This window comes from Geotrypetes seraphini, chromosome 1 (genome assembly GCF_902459505.1).
Source record: "Geotrypetes seraphini chromosome 1, aGeoSer1.1, whole genome shotgun sequence".
Lineage (NCBI taxonomy): Eukaryota > Metazoa > Chordata > Amphibia > Gymnophiona > Dermophiidae > Geotrypetes > Geotrypetes seraphini.
Window position 1 is genome coordinate 202546092 of NC_047084.1, and position 17114 is coordinate 202563205.

Genomic DNA, 17114 nt, shown 5'->3' on the forward strand with positions numbered 1-17114 from the left:
TGTACATTTAGAAATTCCTTTATAAAGGGAAAACATTCCCCTAATATGCATGCAAGTGCCCAAAATGCTGCATCAGGAGTAGTTTTGAAAATGGCAAGAGGATTATTCTCCTGACGCAGCATTTTTGGCGAAACAAGGACTTGCAAGCTCTCTTGTCTGGACATGTTAACTTGGGATTTGTAAACCTTGTGTTGTGAAGTTAATGTCTTCAGTACTTGGAGCCCTATTGAAAGTTTGTACAGTTAAGTAACATGCCTTGCCCCTAATAGTTTGTGAGTTATTTTAATTAGTACATTTTATCTAAATAAAGACTTTTACTTTAATTTTGAGAATTTTTTTTCAAATAACTGAAAATAATGAAGTTATACCATGTTATTTAGTCTGTCATCAAGACCCTCACTGCTCCAGGTAGGCATGTCCTGATCATTAATGCCTTCTTCAAATGGTCCTCCTCCAGTTGCCATTATGAAGACAGGTACATAAACCCTGCAAAATCAACACAAAATTGTATTATATTAATGTGGCAGATTCTTTAACATTACAATACACACATACACACACCCCAAAAAAAAAAAAAAAATCCATAATATAAAAGCTCCGTTTCCCCAGGTACCAAAATTAGATTGTGAACCCGCTAGGACAGATAGGGAAAATACTTAAGACTACGTCTGATTTTAACAGGTTGCAGTACACTGCTTTGGGTGAATCTCTATTCATAAAGGTGATTAATAAAATTCCAATAATTAAAATAATTTAAAAAAAAAAAAAGTGTTCCAATTGCAAGAAAAAAAAAAAAAGGTATCTCCCAATGTACATTAACATGCAAGTCTTTGAAACAAGAGAACTAAGGGCCCCTTTTACAAAGCCACAATAGTAGGGTGGATTTGATTTAAATCAAATCGATTGAAATCACCAGTCAGAGACTTGATTTAAATCATGGATTTCTACAGACGGAGACTAAGGGCTCCTTTTATCAAGGCGCGCTACGGGGGTTAGCGCTTCAGACATTTCATCACACGCTAACCCCCGCGACAGCCTAAAATCCTAACGCCTCGTCAATGGAGGCATTAGGTACTAGCGTGGCATTCCGCGCATTAAACCGCTACCGTGCCTTTGTAAAATGATCCCTAACTCTTGCTAGTATAATCTTAATATTTAGAACCAGGTGAAAGTTTCATTACTTTAAATAAAACTTTTCCGATTAGCTTTACAGTTATATCATATTACTACAAATTGATTTATACTATTAGAAATACAAAGATAAATAATTATGAAATTATTGTGAGGTGAACTATCTCCAGTTTAATAGGTTAATCATATTTGGAGAACTTTTCTGCTGTACTTTATTGAAAGGAGAAAATAATTGCTACTATCTTAATAAAAATTTAAATACAGGGGGCGTGACTTTGGAGCGTTCCGATATGGTCGGGTAGTTGAGGAGCTCCGTAAAATCAGGCTATTTATAATATTTTAAAGTATTAAAAAATCACGAGTCGCATTAGTAAAGTTTCGGTTTCGGTAGCGGAATGGCTTCGGGCAAGCAATGTAAGAGCGCTTCAGCGGGAAGAGGAGCAGGAAGCGTTAAGAGGTCAAAGTTGGAGCCGACGTCTCCTGCATTAGTTCCGCTTCCAATGGAAGATATTGAAAACAGAGATCTCATGAAGGAATTGCAACAGATCAAAGAGATAGTTTTAAATAACGCAAAAAACATACAAGAGGTCAAAGAAGAGATAGAAAATTTAAATAAAAGAATGCAAATAGTAGATATAAAAATTGAGCATATAGAAAAACGTGTGGAGAGAACTGAGGCAGAAATAATACACTATAAAAATGATCACAAGGAGATAGAGATATTAAAGAAAGAACTGGAGGATCTGTCTAATCACGAAAGACGGAGTAACTTAAGGGTGCTTGGGTTACCAGAGGGGATAGAAAAAAATGATCCTATAGCCTTTCTCACTAATTTTCTACCGAAAAATCTGCCAATAAAAAGCAAGTATCCATTGGAACTGGAAAGGGCACATAGGGTCCCGATAAGGAGATCTAGTAATCAAAAAGGACTGCATCCCTTGATTTTTAAGATGCTCAGATACCAACAGGTTAAGGAGATTATTAAATTGGCTAAGGAGAACAGAAACCTCAAATGTCAAGATGCAAAGATACACATAGTACAGGATTTTGCGAAGGAGACTGCTTATAAAAGAAAACAACTGTTAGAGTTACGCCCACAGTTAAGAGTGTTGGGAGCCAGATATGGTTTAATCTATCCAGCAATTATGACTTTCAACTTTGAAGATTCTGCTAAGTTAAAAGAGTTCCTGGATAGGTGTGAAATGCCTATGGCCACATAGGAATGAAACTGGGATTTATATATTTTTCCTATTTTTTTAGTTTATTATAATACTTTAGTTTATTTTTGGTGGTTTGTGAAATATATTTTAAAACTCAAAACAAAGGATATAAACCTGAGTAACTCTACAGTTAATTTTGAATTGGCTCAATATTCTGACAGAGGAATGCAGTCAGTTGAAGCAGCTGCATGGAATGTGGCTGTTTAGTGAGAGGTTTTAAAGGCTAGTTCTTCCTTATGCCAGAACTGAGCATAATAGATGTGAATATGACATAACATTATGGGGAATATGTGAACTTTTTCATTTCCCTAGATGGTTGGAGAGAAGATTTTAAAGAAGGTTAAGCTTGGGTTTGAGAATGATACAAGTCATATGGAGCAGGAACAGATTTAACAATGCTCTGGATGTTATTCAGTAATTGGCAATGGTAACTCTGCATCTTCCACAGCAAGGTTGTGCTTTGAGATTCTTCAGTGCATTCCTCTTAGTGCATTAAAATTTCCTGTATGTACTGTTTTTATTCCTGCAGTACTTCTTTCAGAATTTAAAAAGCTACATTACAAGGTACAAGGGAGAAGAAGACAGTAAAGATGTTTGTATGCATCTTAGTCTGCAGTGGTTTAATTAAAGTACTAAAGGAAATGGATTCTTATACCTGTAAAGAATGTCAAATGATTTGCAAATTGGCATAAAAGGTTGGCAGATTATGAGAGTTTTCTGCAATATGGTGGGAAGTAAAAGATGTTGGGCATTGTAGTAAAAATGGAATCAGTGCAGTGCATGTCTTATACCCTGATGTTATTTTTTGCTTTCCATGGATTCTAATTATTTTGATGCACAGTTAATTTGGAGGAAAGATGACTATGAGAAATACAGATTTTCAACTTAACAGCTGTATGGTGATTTCCATAAAGTTAATCTTGTGATATACTATATTCTATAAATTTATGGATTAATATATACAGATACAGTATGAATGTATGATGGTTACTTTATTAAAGAAACCTACTGGAGTAAGCATACAGAAACATATACAAAGAAGATCTTTTGAAGAAAGAAGAAGTATGGTGATGGAGAGCAGATGAACAGAGATTTGGATATGGTATACGTACCAAGTTGTGGGAATAATCGCATGTTGTTAACATAAGATAGATGGGAATTGATGGCCTGTAATTACTAAAAGTGTACGTGTTGGATGTACTTGGGTTTTGTTTAACTAAATGTGGGGTGAGAATATGAAAAGGAGATTTAATATAATCTTATTGTTATTTCTTTTCGGAGAGTATGTTATAGATTATTCTTCGAAAAAAAAAAAATAGTAGATTTATTATGTTTTAACTATTTCTATCTTTTAATAAGTGACTTGCATATATTGCTAATTGTGATTTGAGTAAATACTTATTGGTTTTTGGATATGGCCTGGGGGAGTTTCTCATTTACTTGACCTAATATGGGCGTTTCAAAGTTAGCATTATGGAGATGGGTGGGTGGGGTGGGATGGGTTGAGGGAGGGTGGGGATGGGGAATGGGTAGGGGGCTGGGGTTAAATTTGAATTTTCAAAGTAGGGAAATTTATTATATAATAATTGCTATATGGTATTGTATATTATTTGTGATTAATCAATATAATGGGTTTTAAAATCTTTTCATTGAATGTTAATGGCCTCAACCATCCGATTAAAAGAAAGAAGAAGTTATTATATTTGAAACAGCAGAATGCAGATGTTTGTTTTATTCAGGAGACTCACCTGTCTGGGGAGGAATCTAAAAAGCTAATAGGTAACTGGGTGAAAGATTGCTCTTTTTGCACCTGTTGTAAAGAAAAAAGCTGGAGTAGCTATCCTAGTTAATAAAAGATGTTTCTGCAACATTTAATATGGTGGCTGCAGATCCTCTAGGCAGATGGCTGCATGTAGACATGAGTATGGGCAATAAAGCACAGTTACTTAGCATAACAGGTGTTATCCAGGGACAGCAGGCAGATATTCTCACATGTGGGTGACGTCATCTATGGAGCCCCGACGTGGACAGCTTTTCAAGCAAACTTGATTGAAGATTCAAGTTTGCTGTGCTGCACCACGCATGTGTGCCTTCCTGCTCCACTAGAGGGTGCATCACCTCCTCGTGGTCTCCAGTTCATATAACCAACCAAGAAGCCAACCTCGGGGAGGCTGGAGGGTTGCGAGAATATCTGCCTGCTGTCCCTGGATAACACCTGTTACGGTAAGTAACTGTGCTTTATCCCAGGACAAGCAGGCAGCATATTCTCACATGTGGGTGACCTCCAAGCCAATGAAAAGAAAAGGGACAGAGGGAAGTTGGCAATTCAAGAAAACAGATTACGCAAAACCGACTGGCCAAACCGGCCGTCGCTCCTGGACAGAGTATCCAGACAGTAATGTGAAGTGAAAGTGTGAACCGAAGACCAAGTGGCAGCCTTGCAAATCTCCTCGATAGGCGTTGACCTGAGGAAAACGACAGAAGCCGCCATCGCTCGGACCTTATACCCTCCTTGAAAACAATAGGAACAAGAAGAGCAGACATGTTCTCTGTCATAAGCCCACATTGGTGGAATTCTCTCCCACAATATATTACAATCGAAAGAGATTTACATTCTTTTAAAAAATCTTTGAAAACACACCTTTTTAAAGACGCTTTTAATTCTTAATATTATTTAATCTTTTCTTAGCATTTTAACTTTTAATCTAACCCTTTCCCTTATGTTTTTTTCCCTATTTGTTTTCCTAACTAAGACTGATGTAATATTTTCCCTTTCTTTCCCTCCACCTCAAGTTTGTCCTGTCTTAAACTTATGTTATTGAGTTTTAATTTTGTATCCCTATATTTTATGTTTTATTTTGTACATCGCTTTGTAAACAGATTTAGCGATAAATCAAATGTTAATAAACCTTGAACCTTGAACCCTAACCCGACCATGCAGCGCGAGACCAGCCTGAGCGTAGCAAAAAGAAATATAAGCCGCTAACCAGTTGGACAAGGTGCGCTTGGAAACAGGACGTCCCAACTGATTAGGATCAAAGGACAAAAACAATTGAGGAACCTTCCGATGAGACTGAGTGCGTTGTAGATAAAAAGCCAACGCCCTCTTACAGTCAAGAGTGTGAAGCGCCACCTCCCCAGGATGAGAATGGAGCTTGGGAAAAAACACCGGAAAAACAATGGACTGATTGAGATGAAAATCAGAGACCACCTTAGGCAAAAACTTGGGGTGAGTGCGGAGAACGACCTTGTCATGATGGTCATGATGGAAAACAGTAAAAGGCGGGTCCGCCACCAGAGCCTGAAGCTCACTAACCCTTCGAGCAGAAGTGAGCACAAGCAAGAAGATCACCTTCCACGTGAGGAACTTTAGATGAGATTTATTCATAGGCTCAAACGGAGGTTTCATAAGTTGAGCCAGAACCACATTGAGATCCCAAACCACCGGGGGAGACTTGAGAGGAGGATGGACATTCAAGAGACCCCTCATGAAGCGAGAAACCAAAGGATGAATAGAAAGGGACTTCCCATCAAGCTGCTGATGGAAGGCAGCAATCGCGCTAAGATGCACCCGAATAGAATTTGTCTTAAGTCCGGACTGAGACAAATGAAGCAAATACTCTAGAACCGAGGACACAGGAGCCGACAAGGGTTCCAGACGATTCGAAGTACACCAGGAAGAGAATCTAGTCCACTTCTGAGAATAGTAGAGCCTAGTCGAAACCTTTCGAGAAGCTTCCAAAATCTCTGACCGACTGAGAGAACTGCAGAGAAGTCAGGTGGAAAGGAACCAAGCCGTCAGATGTAGAGACTGCAGACTGGGATGTAACAGTGAACCCCGACTCTGAGACAGCAGAAGGAAAAACAGGCAGAAGAAGAGGCTCCCTGACACTGAATTGAAGAAGCAGGGAGAACCATGGCTGCCGAGGAGCAATCGGGATCAGAGTGGCATGCGTAGACCTGAGATGCACTAGCGTCTGCAAGATCAGAAGAAAAGGCAGAAACGCGTAAAGGAAGGCATCAACTTCGAGACGATTCAGGGAGTACATTGGGAACAGAAGAGAGGCAGTTTGTGATTGAGGGGAGAAGCGAACAGATCTATCTGAGGGGTCCCCCACCGCTCGAAGACCCGGCGCAAGACCCCGGAATGAAGGGACCACTCATGCGGGTGCAGGAGGTGGCTCAGCTTGTCCGCTAGACAGTTCCGCTCCCCCTGTATGTAAACCGCACGAAGAAAGATGTTGTGGCGAATCGCCCACTCCCAAAGATGAAGAGCCTCACAACACAGGGACCGGGAACCCGTGCCCCCCTGTTTGTTTGTGTAATACATCGCAACCTGATTGTCCGTACGGACTAGGACCACGCGGTCCTGCAGCAGATGACAAAAAGCCACAGCGGCCAAATAAATGGCCCGAAGCTCCAACAGGGTGATGTGACAGTGACGGTCTTCCGTCGACCACAGCCAGAGTTCGCAGACCGTCTAGATGAGCTCCCCAAGCATACTCAGAAGAGTCCGTGGCGAGGACCTTATGGTGTGGAGGGGCAAGAAAGAGCAAACCCCTGGAAAGATTGGAAGAGTTGGTCCACCAACGGAGCGAGCGTCTCAAAGAAGGAGTCGCCACAATGGGAGTGGAAACCGGGACCCGGTCCCGACGCCACTGAGAGGTCAACGTCCACTGAGGGATCTGCAGGTGCAACCGGGCAAACGGTATGACATGGACGGTGGAGGCCATGTGGGCCAAGAGAATCATCATGCGCTTCGCCGAGACCGAGGACAGCAAAGAAACCTGCCTGCTCATATGGACGAGCGCCGCCAGCCAAAGAGGAGGGAGGAAGAACGAAGACAAACCATGTCCAGCACGGCCCCGATGAATTGTAGGGATTGTGAGGGGCACAACTGGGACTTGGGGAAGTTTACCTCGAACCCCAGACTCTGAAGAAATGTAATAGTCTGTCGGGTCGCTGAGAAAACCCCTTCTCTCGACGGCGTTTTGATCAACCAGTCGTCCAGATAGGGGAAAACCTGCAGGCCCCGCGACCGCAGGGCCGCCGCCACTACCACTAGACACTTCGTGAACACTCTCTGGGACGAAGCCAGCCCAAACGGAAGGACTCTGTACTGTAGATGCAGGTCCCCCACCTGAAACCGAAGGAACCGGCGACAAGCAGGATGCACCGGAACATGTGTGTAGGCCTCCTTCAGATCGAGGGAGCAGAGCCAATCCCCCTCGTTCAGCAAGGGATAAAGAACCGGAAGGGAGAGCATCCGGAAACTTCTCCCGAACCAGGAACTTGTTGAGGCGTCTCAAGTCCAAGATTTGTGTGTCTCCTAGAGAACTGTTTGCAATGTGGGTCCTTACCTCGGAAGCAGAGTGTCGACTCATTCCATCAGGATAATTCCTTTCCACACCAGTATATGAGCAGGTACCCTCCCCCAACTTACCTAGTTTAAAGCCCTACGAAGCAGGCGGGCTAGTCAGTATCCGAAGATGTTCTTACCCCTGCTGGTCAAATGGAGTCCATCTGGTCCCTGAAGTCCTTGTAGCGCCTCTCCATGATTCAGGAATCCAAAGTTCATATCCCAACACCATCCTTGTAGCCACTCGTTAGTTCTCAGGATACATTCATCTCTGGCTCTTCCCTTGCCTCTAACTGGGAGTATTGATGAGAAGACTACCTGCGCACCCGTCTGCTTCAGCCTCACCCCCAGGGCTCCGAAGTCTCTGGTGATGGTCTCTGGGGTGTTCCTGGCACCCTATTCACCATCATTGAATTCTGGTACAACTCCTCCCGAATTTGTCCAAAGTCCGACCCTCCCGACCCAGCGGAACTGCCGCCGAAAGCGGGATAGGTGAGACTTCTTAAGCGAGGACTCAACCATCAAAGACAGGTGAGACAATTGTGCTCGCTCGAACCCCGGGCAAGGAACCGTCCTGTACTTGGACTCCATCTTCGAGGGAACCGCAGTGAATAAAGGCTTGCCAGAGCAACTAGTTCAGGGGAAGTCTAAGAGATTCACGAGGCGGAGACGGCATGTCCAATTCCTCCAGGTATTCCTTTGTGTATCGGGAATCCGACTGGATGTCAAGGCGAAGCGCTCGCCCCATGTCCTGCACGAACCTCGTGAAAGAGGACGGACGAGAGGCTCCCTTGTCCTCAGGAGGGGTGGCTGAACGGGACCGCCCCGCCACAGAAAAAGAGGGGGAAGACTCCCGAGAATAACAAGGCTCCCTCTCCGCACCCCCACGCTCCGAACCCCAGCAAACCGCAGAGAGCGCACCGGGGTCGAGGACCGACGACCCCGGGGTACAAGGCATCGAACCCCTACGATGGATCGGGGACCGTTCCCTCGGAGAAAGCCAAGAACCCCGGCCCAGAGCCCCAGACTGAGGAGGAGTCAGCAACAACTGCGGATTGGTGAGAGCCAACTCCGACACCCGCAGAGGCCCCGCGGCGCGAGCCGTCGGGGAACGGCCCCGTCTCGGAGAATCCCGGGCGCGCTTAGCCAGCCGCCGGAACGAGGCCGAATCGGGCTTCGACCGATGCTTCGGCTCCCGGCGCCCCAAGGGCGAAGAACGCCTCGAGGCCCGGGGCGAGGACTTAGACGAGGAAGAGAGACGCCTGGACCGGCGCACCTTGCCCCAAGGCGCCTCAACGCGAGGCTCAGGCTGGTCCAGCACAGGCGAGGTCGAGGCCGGGTGCAGATGGGCCAACGCAGAGGAAAGCTCCGAAGAGATCATCGCCCGGAGTATGTCCTGAAAAACGGGCACCGACAGCATCGAGGGCATGTCGGACACCGCAGTGCACTCTCCACCGAGGGCGACCTCGACACTGAGTATTCCCGCGTGGTGGAGGCACATCCCGAAGGCTTGGAGGGGGGCTTAGCCGGGGCCATGGGTAAGGCACTCCCACCCTGCCCGGCCGGGGTCCCCGAGGATGGCTTCTTAGCTGGTGTCGAACCAACTAAGGCCAACGAGGCCACGACAACCCGGGAGCCCCCGGGAGTCGAAAAACACGTGAAACTTCGCAACCAAAGCAGGAACAAGATGAAATACACGCGCACAGCGACTCACTGCAAAAAACAATAAAGCCGCGGTGCTAGAAGGCACTTTCGGGCAGAGAGACCAAAAACAGAACTTTCTGGCTCCGCGGAAACGAAAGAACTGGAGACCACGAGGAGGGGATGTGCCCTCTAGTGGAGCAGGAAGGCACACATGCGTGGTGCAGCACAGCAAACTTGAATCTTCAATCAAGTTTGCTTGAAAAGCTGTCCGTGTCGGGGCTCCTTAGATGGCGTCACCCACATGTGAGAATATGCTGCCTGCTTGTCCTGGGATAATACCATGGCGCTTATGAATGTATATGCCCCTAATTCGAATCAAATTGAGTTTTTTAAGACTCTACAACAATTAGTTTTACCACTGGCTGCTAGCAATTTGATAGTGGCGGGAGACTTTAATGCTGTAATGGATCCTTTATTGGATAAGAATCCCAGTAAGATTATGAAGTCACTAGGTTTAGATAATTTTGTAAACTCTTGTAATTTAAAAGATATTCTTCATTTTAATGATCGGGAATTTTCGTTTTGTTCGCATGTTCATAAATCTTTTTCTAGAATAGATTATATTTTTGTTTCTGATCAGTTGATACAACAAGTAACGCAAGCTTCCATAGATCCAATAATTCTGTCGGATCATGGGGGTTTATGGATTGATTTAAATTTTGTTGATCAAGATAATGCTAAGCCTGTTTGGAGATTTGATAATGCATTGCTTACGTACCCAGAATTTTGTGAGGATTTTCAATTAAAAATTGATGAGTATTTTCAAATTAACAACACTGAAGAAATCTCTATAGAACCCTTGTGGGATGCTTTTAAGGCAACCATGAGAGGTCAAGTTATTGCATTCTCAGCACATATTAAGAAACAATTAAAAAAGCAATTTATTACTATAGAAAAAGAAATTAAAATCTTAGAATCAAATTTGATTAGAAAATGGGAACATTCTACATTGCAAGATCTTTTAAAAGCTAAATGTAAATACAATGAGATTTCTTCTAAATTGGTTAGGAAGGATATTCTTTCTCAGCAGGATTTGTATTATGGAAGATCAAATAAGGCAAGAAGATTATTGGCAAATTATCTTAAAGCAAAAAAGAGAAAGACAAAAATAAATGCAATTAAGGATGAAAAAGGAGATATTCAGTCTCAAATTGGACCTATATTAAAACAATTCTTAAAGTTTTATAAAGACCTTTATTCTTCTGAGCCTTATTTAGATAGAGAAGAAGATGGTTTAGAATTTTTAAAATTAGTTGAGGGTCCAAAAGTTCCTGATCATATAAAAAGAAGTTAAGAAGAGCCGATATTGCTAAAAGAACTACAGACAGCATTGAAGTCTCTTAGAGTGGGGACCGCTCCAGGTGGTGATGGTTTTACGGTAGAGTTCTATAAATCATTCCAAATTACCCTATTACCTTATTTATTACATTTATATCAGAATCAACTAAATAAAGGTTGTATTTTAGGCACTATGGCAGAGTCGTTAATGATTGTTTTGCCTAAGCCAAATACAGGCCTATTTCTTTAATCAATGTAGATGGTAAACTTTTAGCTAAAAGTTTGGCCATGCGTTTGGCTAAGGCTCTTCCTTATATAATTGGTATGCACCAAACAGGTTTTGTTGCTCACAGACACTCTTCCAATAATACCAGATTGGCCTGAGTGATCCGGCCTTCTCTGTCTTTGGATGCAGAGAAAGCTTTTGATAGGGTAGAATGGACCTTTATGTATCAGGCCATGGAGTGGTTTGGTATTGGTTCGGGATTTATACAAATGATTAAAACCTTGTATAGCTCTCCTGTTGCTAGATTATATATTAATAATAATTTCTCGGAAGGTTTTAAATTGCAAAGGGGGGTTAGACTTTGTCTCCTTTACTTTTTGATATAGTACTGGAACCCTTGTTGTTAGCTATTCAACAGGTAAAGGAGATTCAAGGTATTCCGCGTTCTGGAAAGGAGTATAAGGTATCTGCGGATGATATACTGCTTCATTTGAGGAATCCCGAAGCAACCATCCCATGTTTACTGGATTTGATTGAGAAATTTGGAAAATTCTCAGGATATAAAATAAATTGGTCTAAATCAGAAGTCCTTCCTCTAAATATACATTGTGTAAGAGGTTTATTTGATTCATTCCCTTTTATATGGAAGGAGGAAGGAATAAAATATTTAGGAATTTGGATAAAAAATACACTAGATGAGACAATGAAAGTGAATGAAAGACTTTTATTGCAAAAAGTAACAGAGTTATGTGAGCAATGGAATCCTTTACATTTGTCTTGGTGGGGAAGAGTCCAAACTATTAAGATGATGATTTTGCCTGTTTGTTACTAATTGGGGATGATACCAGTTTTTTTCCAGGGGCCTTTTTATAAAAAATTGAATAGTATTCTTACTAAGTTTATTTGGCTGGGTAAAATTGCAAGAATTGCCTTAGTGTCTTTACAAAAGCCAATTAAGGAGGGTGGGGTAAATTTTCCAAACTTCTATAGGTACCATCAATCCTATTCGCCAAGGTATGTATTGGGTCCTCCAAGAACTCATGGAAAAGCTACCAGATTGGTTATGGTTAGAATGGCAGCTCATGTTTCCCATTAGGCTTCGTCATCTTCTCAGTATTAAAATGCCTAGGATACGTAAAAATAATAGAATATTAATGGACACATGGAAAACTTTACGTTATATTAATAATTTAACACCTCTTCCAATTCAAAAATCAACGTATCAAAATATATGGCTAAACTCCAAGATCCAAATAGGCGGTTTTAAGATTGTCTGGAAGGATTGGATTAAAGTAGGTATACGAACCTTAAATGATGTCATTTCTAATGGTAAACTGCTGGATTTTTCACAGTTGCAATATAAATTTGGCCTTGATAAAAAACAAAGTTATAAATGGTTGCAACTGAAGCAGGCTATTCAGGCAGGGTTCCCTGAATGGAAATCTCTTAATAATCAATTTAGTTTAGATTTCTTATGCTTTCGGGCAGACTTTCTGGGTCACCAGGCCGCACAGTGGTATAAATTTTATCTGGCTATTCGAATAAGAAACCAAAGACTGGACTTTGAGATTAAGCATCAAATTAATGCATCTCAATGGCCACGTATTTGGTCTTGGAGGATGAGATGTACAATGTTTGCGTCTATGAGGCAAACATGGTTTTTCCTGTTGCATAGAGCACTCTGGACCCCTGTTCATTTACAAAAATTGGATTGCTCTAAGTCTAATAGATGTTGGCATTGTCATCTCGAGGCTGGAACTTTAGATCATTTATTGTTTCATTGTCCATTTATTAAAGCTTTTTGGCAGTCAATTTGGGATCAAATAAATTGTATGCTAGAAAATCATGTAGCATTGTCATATGACACCATTCTATTTGGCATGTCTATGAGAGCTAAAATCCAATTATCTGCTAATAATAATAAACTTTCAATGATTTTAACAGGAGTTGCCATTCAGAAAATAACATATAACTGGAAAGATTGCACAAGATTAAATTATTGTTTTTGGTGGAACTCAGTGCGTCACATGTATAAAATGGAAAGAGCGCTTGCAGTTCAAAATGGATATTTTAATAAATTTAAGAATGTGTGGGGGCCATTAATAAGGTATTATTTTATTTTTTATTTTTTAATATTGTCTTTATTAGCAATTGCAAAGGGAACATACCACCAGGATCAGAACAAGCAGAACAAACAGATCGGGCAATAAAGCCAACACTAGAAATCCAGGACAGCAAATGAGTCATAAAACAGGAACCCAATGGCTGGATGCCCAACATAATTGACATTTTTTTTTTATTATTTATTTGTTTATTATTTTAACAATTTAAACAAGAAAATAAACTTCTTGTACAGAAAATGAATAAGATATGGATTCCAATATCACAACAACAAAATTTTTAAAGTAAAATTATCAACTTAATCAATCTTTGAAGTCCCATAATAGAGCAATCCAAAATTCAAATGAGTGAATCAATATAAAAAGAAAGGAAATAACATATCCTGTTGAAGAAAAGCAGACAACTTTCAGTGAGTACAGGAAAAAAATTTTCTTATTCAATTGCAGTTGTTATCGCATTTCCCCCCTCAAGACGTTTCATGGTTAGAAATCCTGACAGCTGAGAGGGTTCAAAGAATATATAGTTAGAAGATTTATATTTTACTAAACATTTGCATGGATATCGTAAAAGAAAAGTTGCACCCATTGCAATTACTCCTGGTGTTAACAACAGAAATTGTTTTCTTCGTTTCTGAGTTTCTTTTGTCACGTCCGGAAATATTTGGATTTTTTGACCTAGAAATTCCTTGGGTCTGTTCTTGAAGAATAGTTTTAATATCCAGTTTTTATCTGGCAGCAATACTACATTGGCCAACAATGTAGCTGGTCTGACTAATTCTTTCAATGAAGTATCCAGCATAGCTGTTAAGTCCATCTGTTGTTCCTGATCCTGATCTTGTTGTTGCCTGGATTGCTGCCTTTCCTGATTTTCCATTGGAAGATAATAGATTTTTGAAAATGGAGGAAAAATTTCTTCTGAGACATCAAGTATATCCTGAAAATATTTTTTTAAAATTTCTTTAGCTGAGATTGAGGATATTTTGGGAAAATTTAAAATTCTAAGATTATTAGATCTGCTATTATTCTCCAAAATTTCCATCTTCCTTCTCAGATTCAGATTGTCTCTGATTATAGTGGACTGAATCTTATTAACTTCCAAGAAATCATTTTCAATTTTTTCAATTTTTGAGTTAATTACAATATTATCCTGTTTCAAAGTTTTTATATCCTCATTTTGTTCCTGGAATTTCTGTTCTAGCACTTTAATTTGGGGTGACAAAGTTTGACCCAGAGTCACAACTAAATCCCATAGCGAGTCCAGGGTAACATTAATGGGTTTAGTAATTGTGAACATACTTGCAGCCTTTGACTCCTGTCCAGCTGTTCCGATTCCTTCCTGAGCGCCTTGTTCCTCTTGCTCCACTGATGGCTCCCCCGCAGACAAGCTCTCATCCAGTGCCAAACTCGAGATAGCCTCCCGGGACATAGTGTCCACCACCTCAGGCAGACTGTCCTCCCGTGGAGAGCTGGCACTCTGCGGTTGTGGAGGCGGGGTCCTAGCGTCTGGGCTCAGCGTGGATTCCAGCCCAGGGAGACACACGGCGGCTTCACTCAATGCCCGTGGCTCCAGCGGGCGACTCCCAGTCGCAAAAGATTCCTGTTGAAGGCGCCTCAAAAAAATCATCAATTGTTGCCTGTGAGGGAGTCTCCAAGCGCTGCGAGGCTCCAGCAGCGCTTTTTCCTCTCCTTTTCGGCATCACTGCGAGCTCCGGTATGCAAAACACAGTTCTCTGAGAGCGTCTCTCTCACTAACTGTTGTCCGCGGCCATCTTGTATCGTCCCACAATTGACATTTTTGAAGTACAAAACCCCCGAATCAAACACTCACAAACACCAAGCACTCGGCCTCAAACCACAACAAGCAGATAGCAAACACTCCACAATCATACCCCCAAACAACCAAACACCCAAATACACACACACTCACACGTGCGACCACCCGGTTAGGAAACAAAAGAAAGAAAGCAAGCACCAGCCCCACCAAAAGGAAGACTCAAGGAAGTGGGCCCAAGTCCTCTGGCTCCGACCTGGAACAGACAGTTAATGACCGCTGCCATAAATCGTGATAACCGCGGAGGGCCAGAGTCCCAACTCTAGAAACACAGAGAAGCTCATACCGCCCCACCTCAGCAAAACGAGTAAGCCATTGCGGGAAATAGGCCACCGAGTCATCCACCCAATGCTGCAACAGGAGCTTTTTGACCACCAAGACAGCCATGTAAAGGACCCTGCGCTGAGGAAGCGTAAGCCCTCCCGCAATCAAATCTCGTTGATCACCCAACAGCAGGAAACCATAAAACCAGGGCATAGCTCGCTGAAGAATGCGTTCCAAAAAGGGAAGAACTCTCAGCCATAAGGCCGCAGAAGGACATTCCAAAAAAATGGTGTGTAAGGGTACCCAGAAAACGATTACATTTAGTACAAACTGCTCCCTTCCAGAGGCCCATGCGAGCCCCCTGAGCCCTAGAAATATAAGCCCGATGTAGAATTTTAAATTGCATTTCCTGAAAATCCGTGGAACCCCCCAAGGCATGCACAGTGGCAAAAAGATCTAAAAATGCCCTACGATCCAGGGTAGTGTCAAGCTCTGATTGCCACCGGGAAGCCAATCGATCAATAGATCCCATGTCCGTTGCATTCTTCAGAATCCGATACCAAGTAGCTAATTTATTAAAAGCAGGAGATAGAGTCACGTGATGTGCTGGACCGAGTAAGACGTAACTTGCTCGTGCTCCGGGGCCCCGAGTCCCTTCGTGCCTATTTTACTTATCTTTGAAGTTCCCGCTTTTCCCCTGACCATCGGAGTAGTGCATGGACAGGTTCCTCCAGCGCGCTAGCCCTGTCATAAGCATCAAATCCGGCCGTTCTACTAAGGATCGGGAGACGCGATCAGCGCGGCTGGATTCTAAGATGGCGGCGGCGGGAGACTTGGGTTCCGCGCTCCCCTTATCGGAGGCCCATATTGCCACGTTGTCAGCGTCGGTAGTGCGGGCGTTGGATTCCCGCTTTGACCAGCTCTCCTCCCAGCTCACGTCGCTTGAGTCCCTCTTGGGGGAAACCACCAGACGCACGGGAGAGCTGGAACATCGGGTCTCGTTGGTTGAGGACTCCCACGTGGCCTCTGCAGCAGCCATGGCGTCCCTGAAGGCCCAACTTCAAAAGCAGGCAGACAAGGATCTCGAGAATCGCTCGAGAAGGGACAATCTCCGTCTGGTGGGCCTCCCAGAGACGGTTTCTGAATCTCGCCTCTTATCTGTTCTGGAGTCGTGGCTCCAGTCTGCGCTGCCCCTTCCGGCTGGAGTGGGTCCTCTGAAGCTTGACAGAGCGCACCACCTGGGCCGGCGCTCCGACGATCGAGATCACCATATTTAAAGTCCATCACTCGGCGGTCAAGGCTGAGTTGATGAAACAGTACCGCCAACATCGGAATACCCTTCTCTATGAGGTGCGCCTATTTCAAGACTACTCACCGGCGCTGCAGGAGCGTCGCCGTCGCTTCTCCCGAGTGTGCTCGGAGCTGTTTGATCGGAAACAGCGCTTCCAACTTCTGTATCCGGCGCAGTTGAAAATCTGGACCCCTAAAGGGTGGGAGACCTATGCCTCGGCGGAGGCCGCTCAAGCCTACATTGATGCTTTGCCGGGAGAGTCTGGGCCTTCTTCCTCAGCCCCCTGAGCTCTGAGCCTTGAGGCATGGTGGAGCGTCCTGTTCAGGACTCATGGCTAGCGGTGTTTCTTTTTTCTTGTTGGAGCTGGCCCTGCGGTGCTTTGTTGGTTTCCCTGCACCTCCTGTGCCTGGCCTATCTTGACACTGGATGGGTTTCCCCCTGATTGCATATGGAGTTGTCCTGAGCCCCACTGTCAGTATGCCTACACCGTGTCATTGAACTCATAACACTTGTTGTGTTACCCTACGGTACCTGCGGTATATATTTGTACCTCTCTCAAATTGTACTTGTTGTTTTCGGTGTGTATGGCTGAGGTTCTGTTAGCTTTGATGGATGTTTGTTTTGGGGCTGGCTGCCTGGGGGGCGCTGGTTTGTGTGTCTGGTGGGACTATTGTATGAGGGAGACTTTGG

General features: G+C 43.2%; 1 protein-coding gene across 15 annotated transcripts in view; it reads right to left on the reverse strand.

The window, feature by feature from the left end:
• PCM1 (pericentriolar material 1) overlaps positions 1-17114 on the reverse strand; it is an 869560-nt gene that overhangs the window by 832377 nt on the left and 20069 nt on the right. For all 15 annotated transcript variants that reach the window (XM_033944006.1, XM_033944000.1, XM_033944047.1 and 12 more), the window contains exon 2: positions 369-486. In XM_033944006.1, the coding sequence (XP_033799897.1) occupies positions 369-464 (96 nt within the window). In that variant the 5' untranslated portion in view covers positions 465-486. The remainder of the gene's footprint in view (positions 1-368; positions 487-17114) is intronic.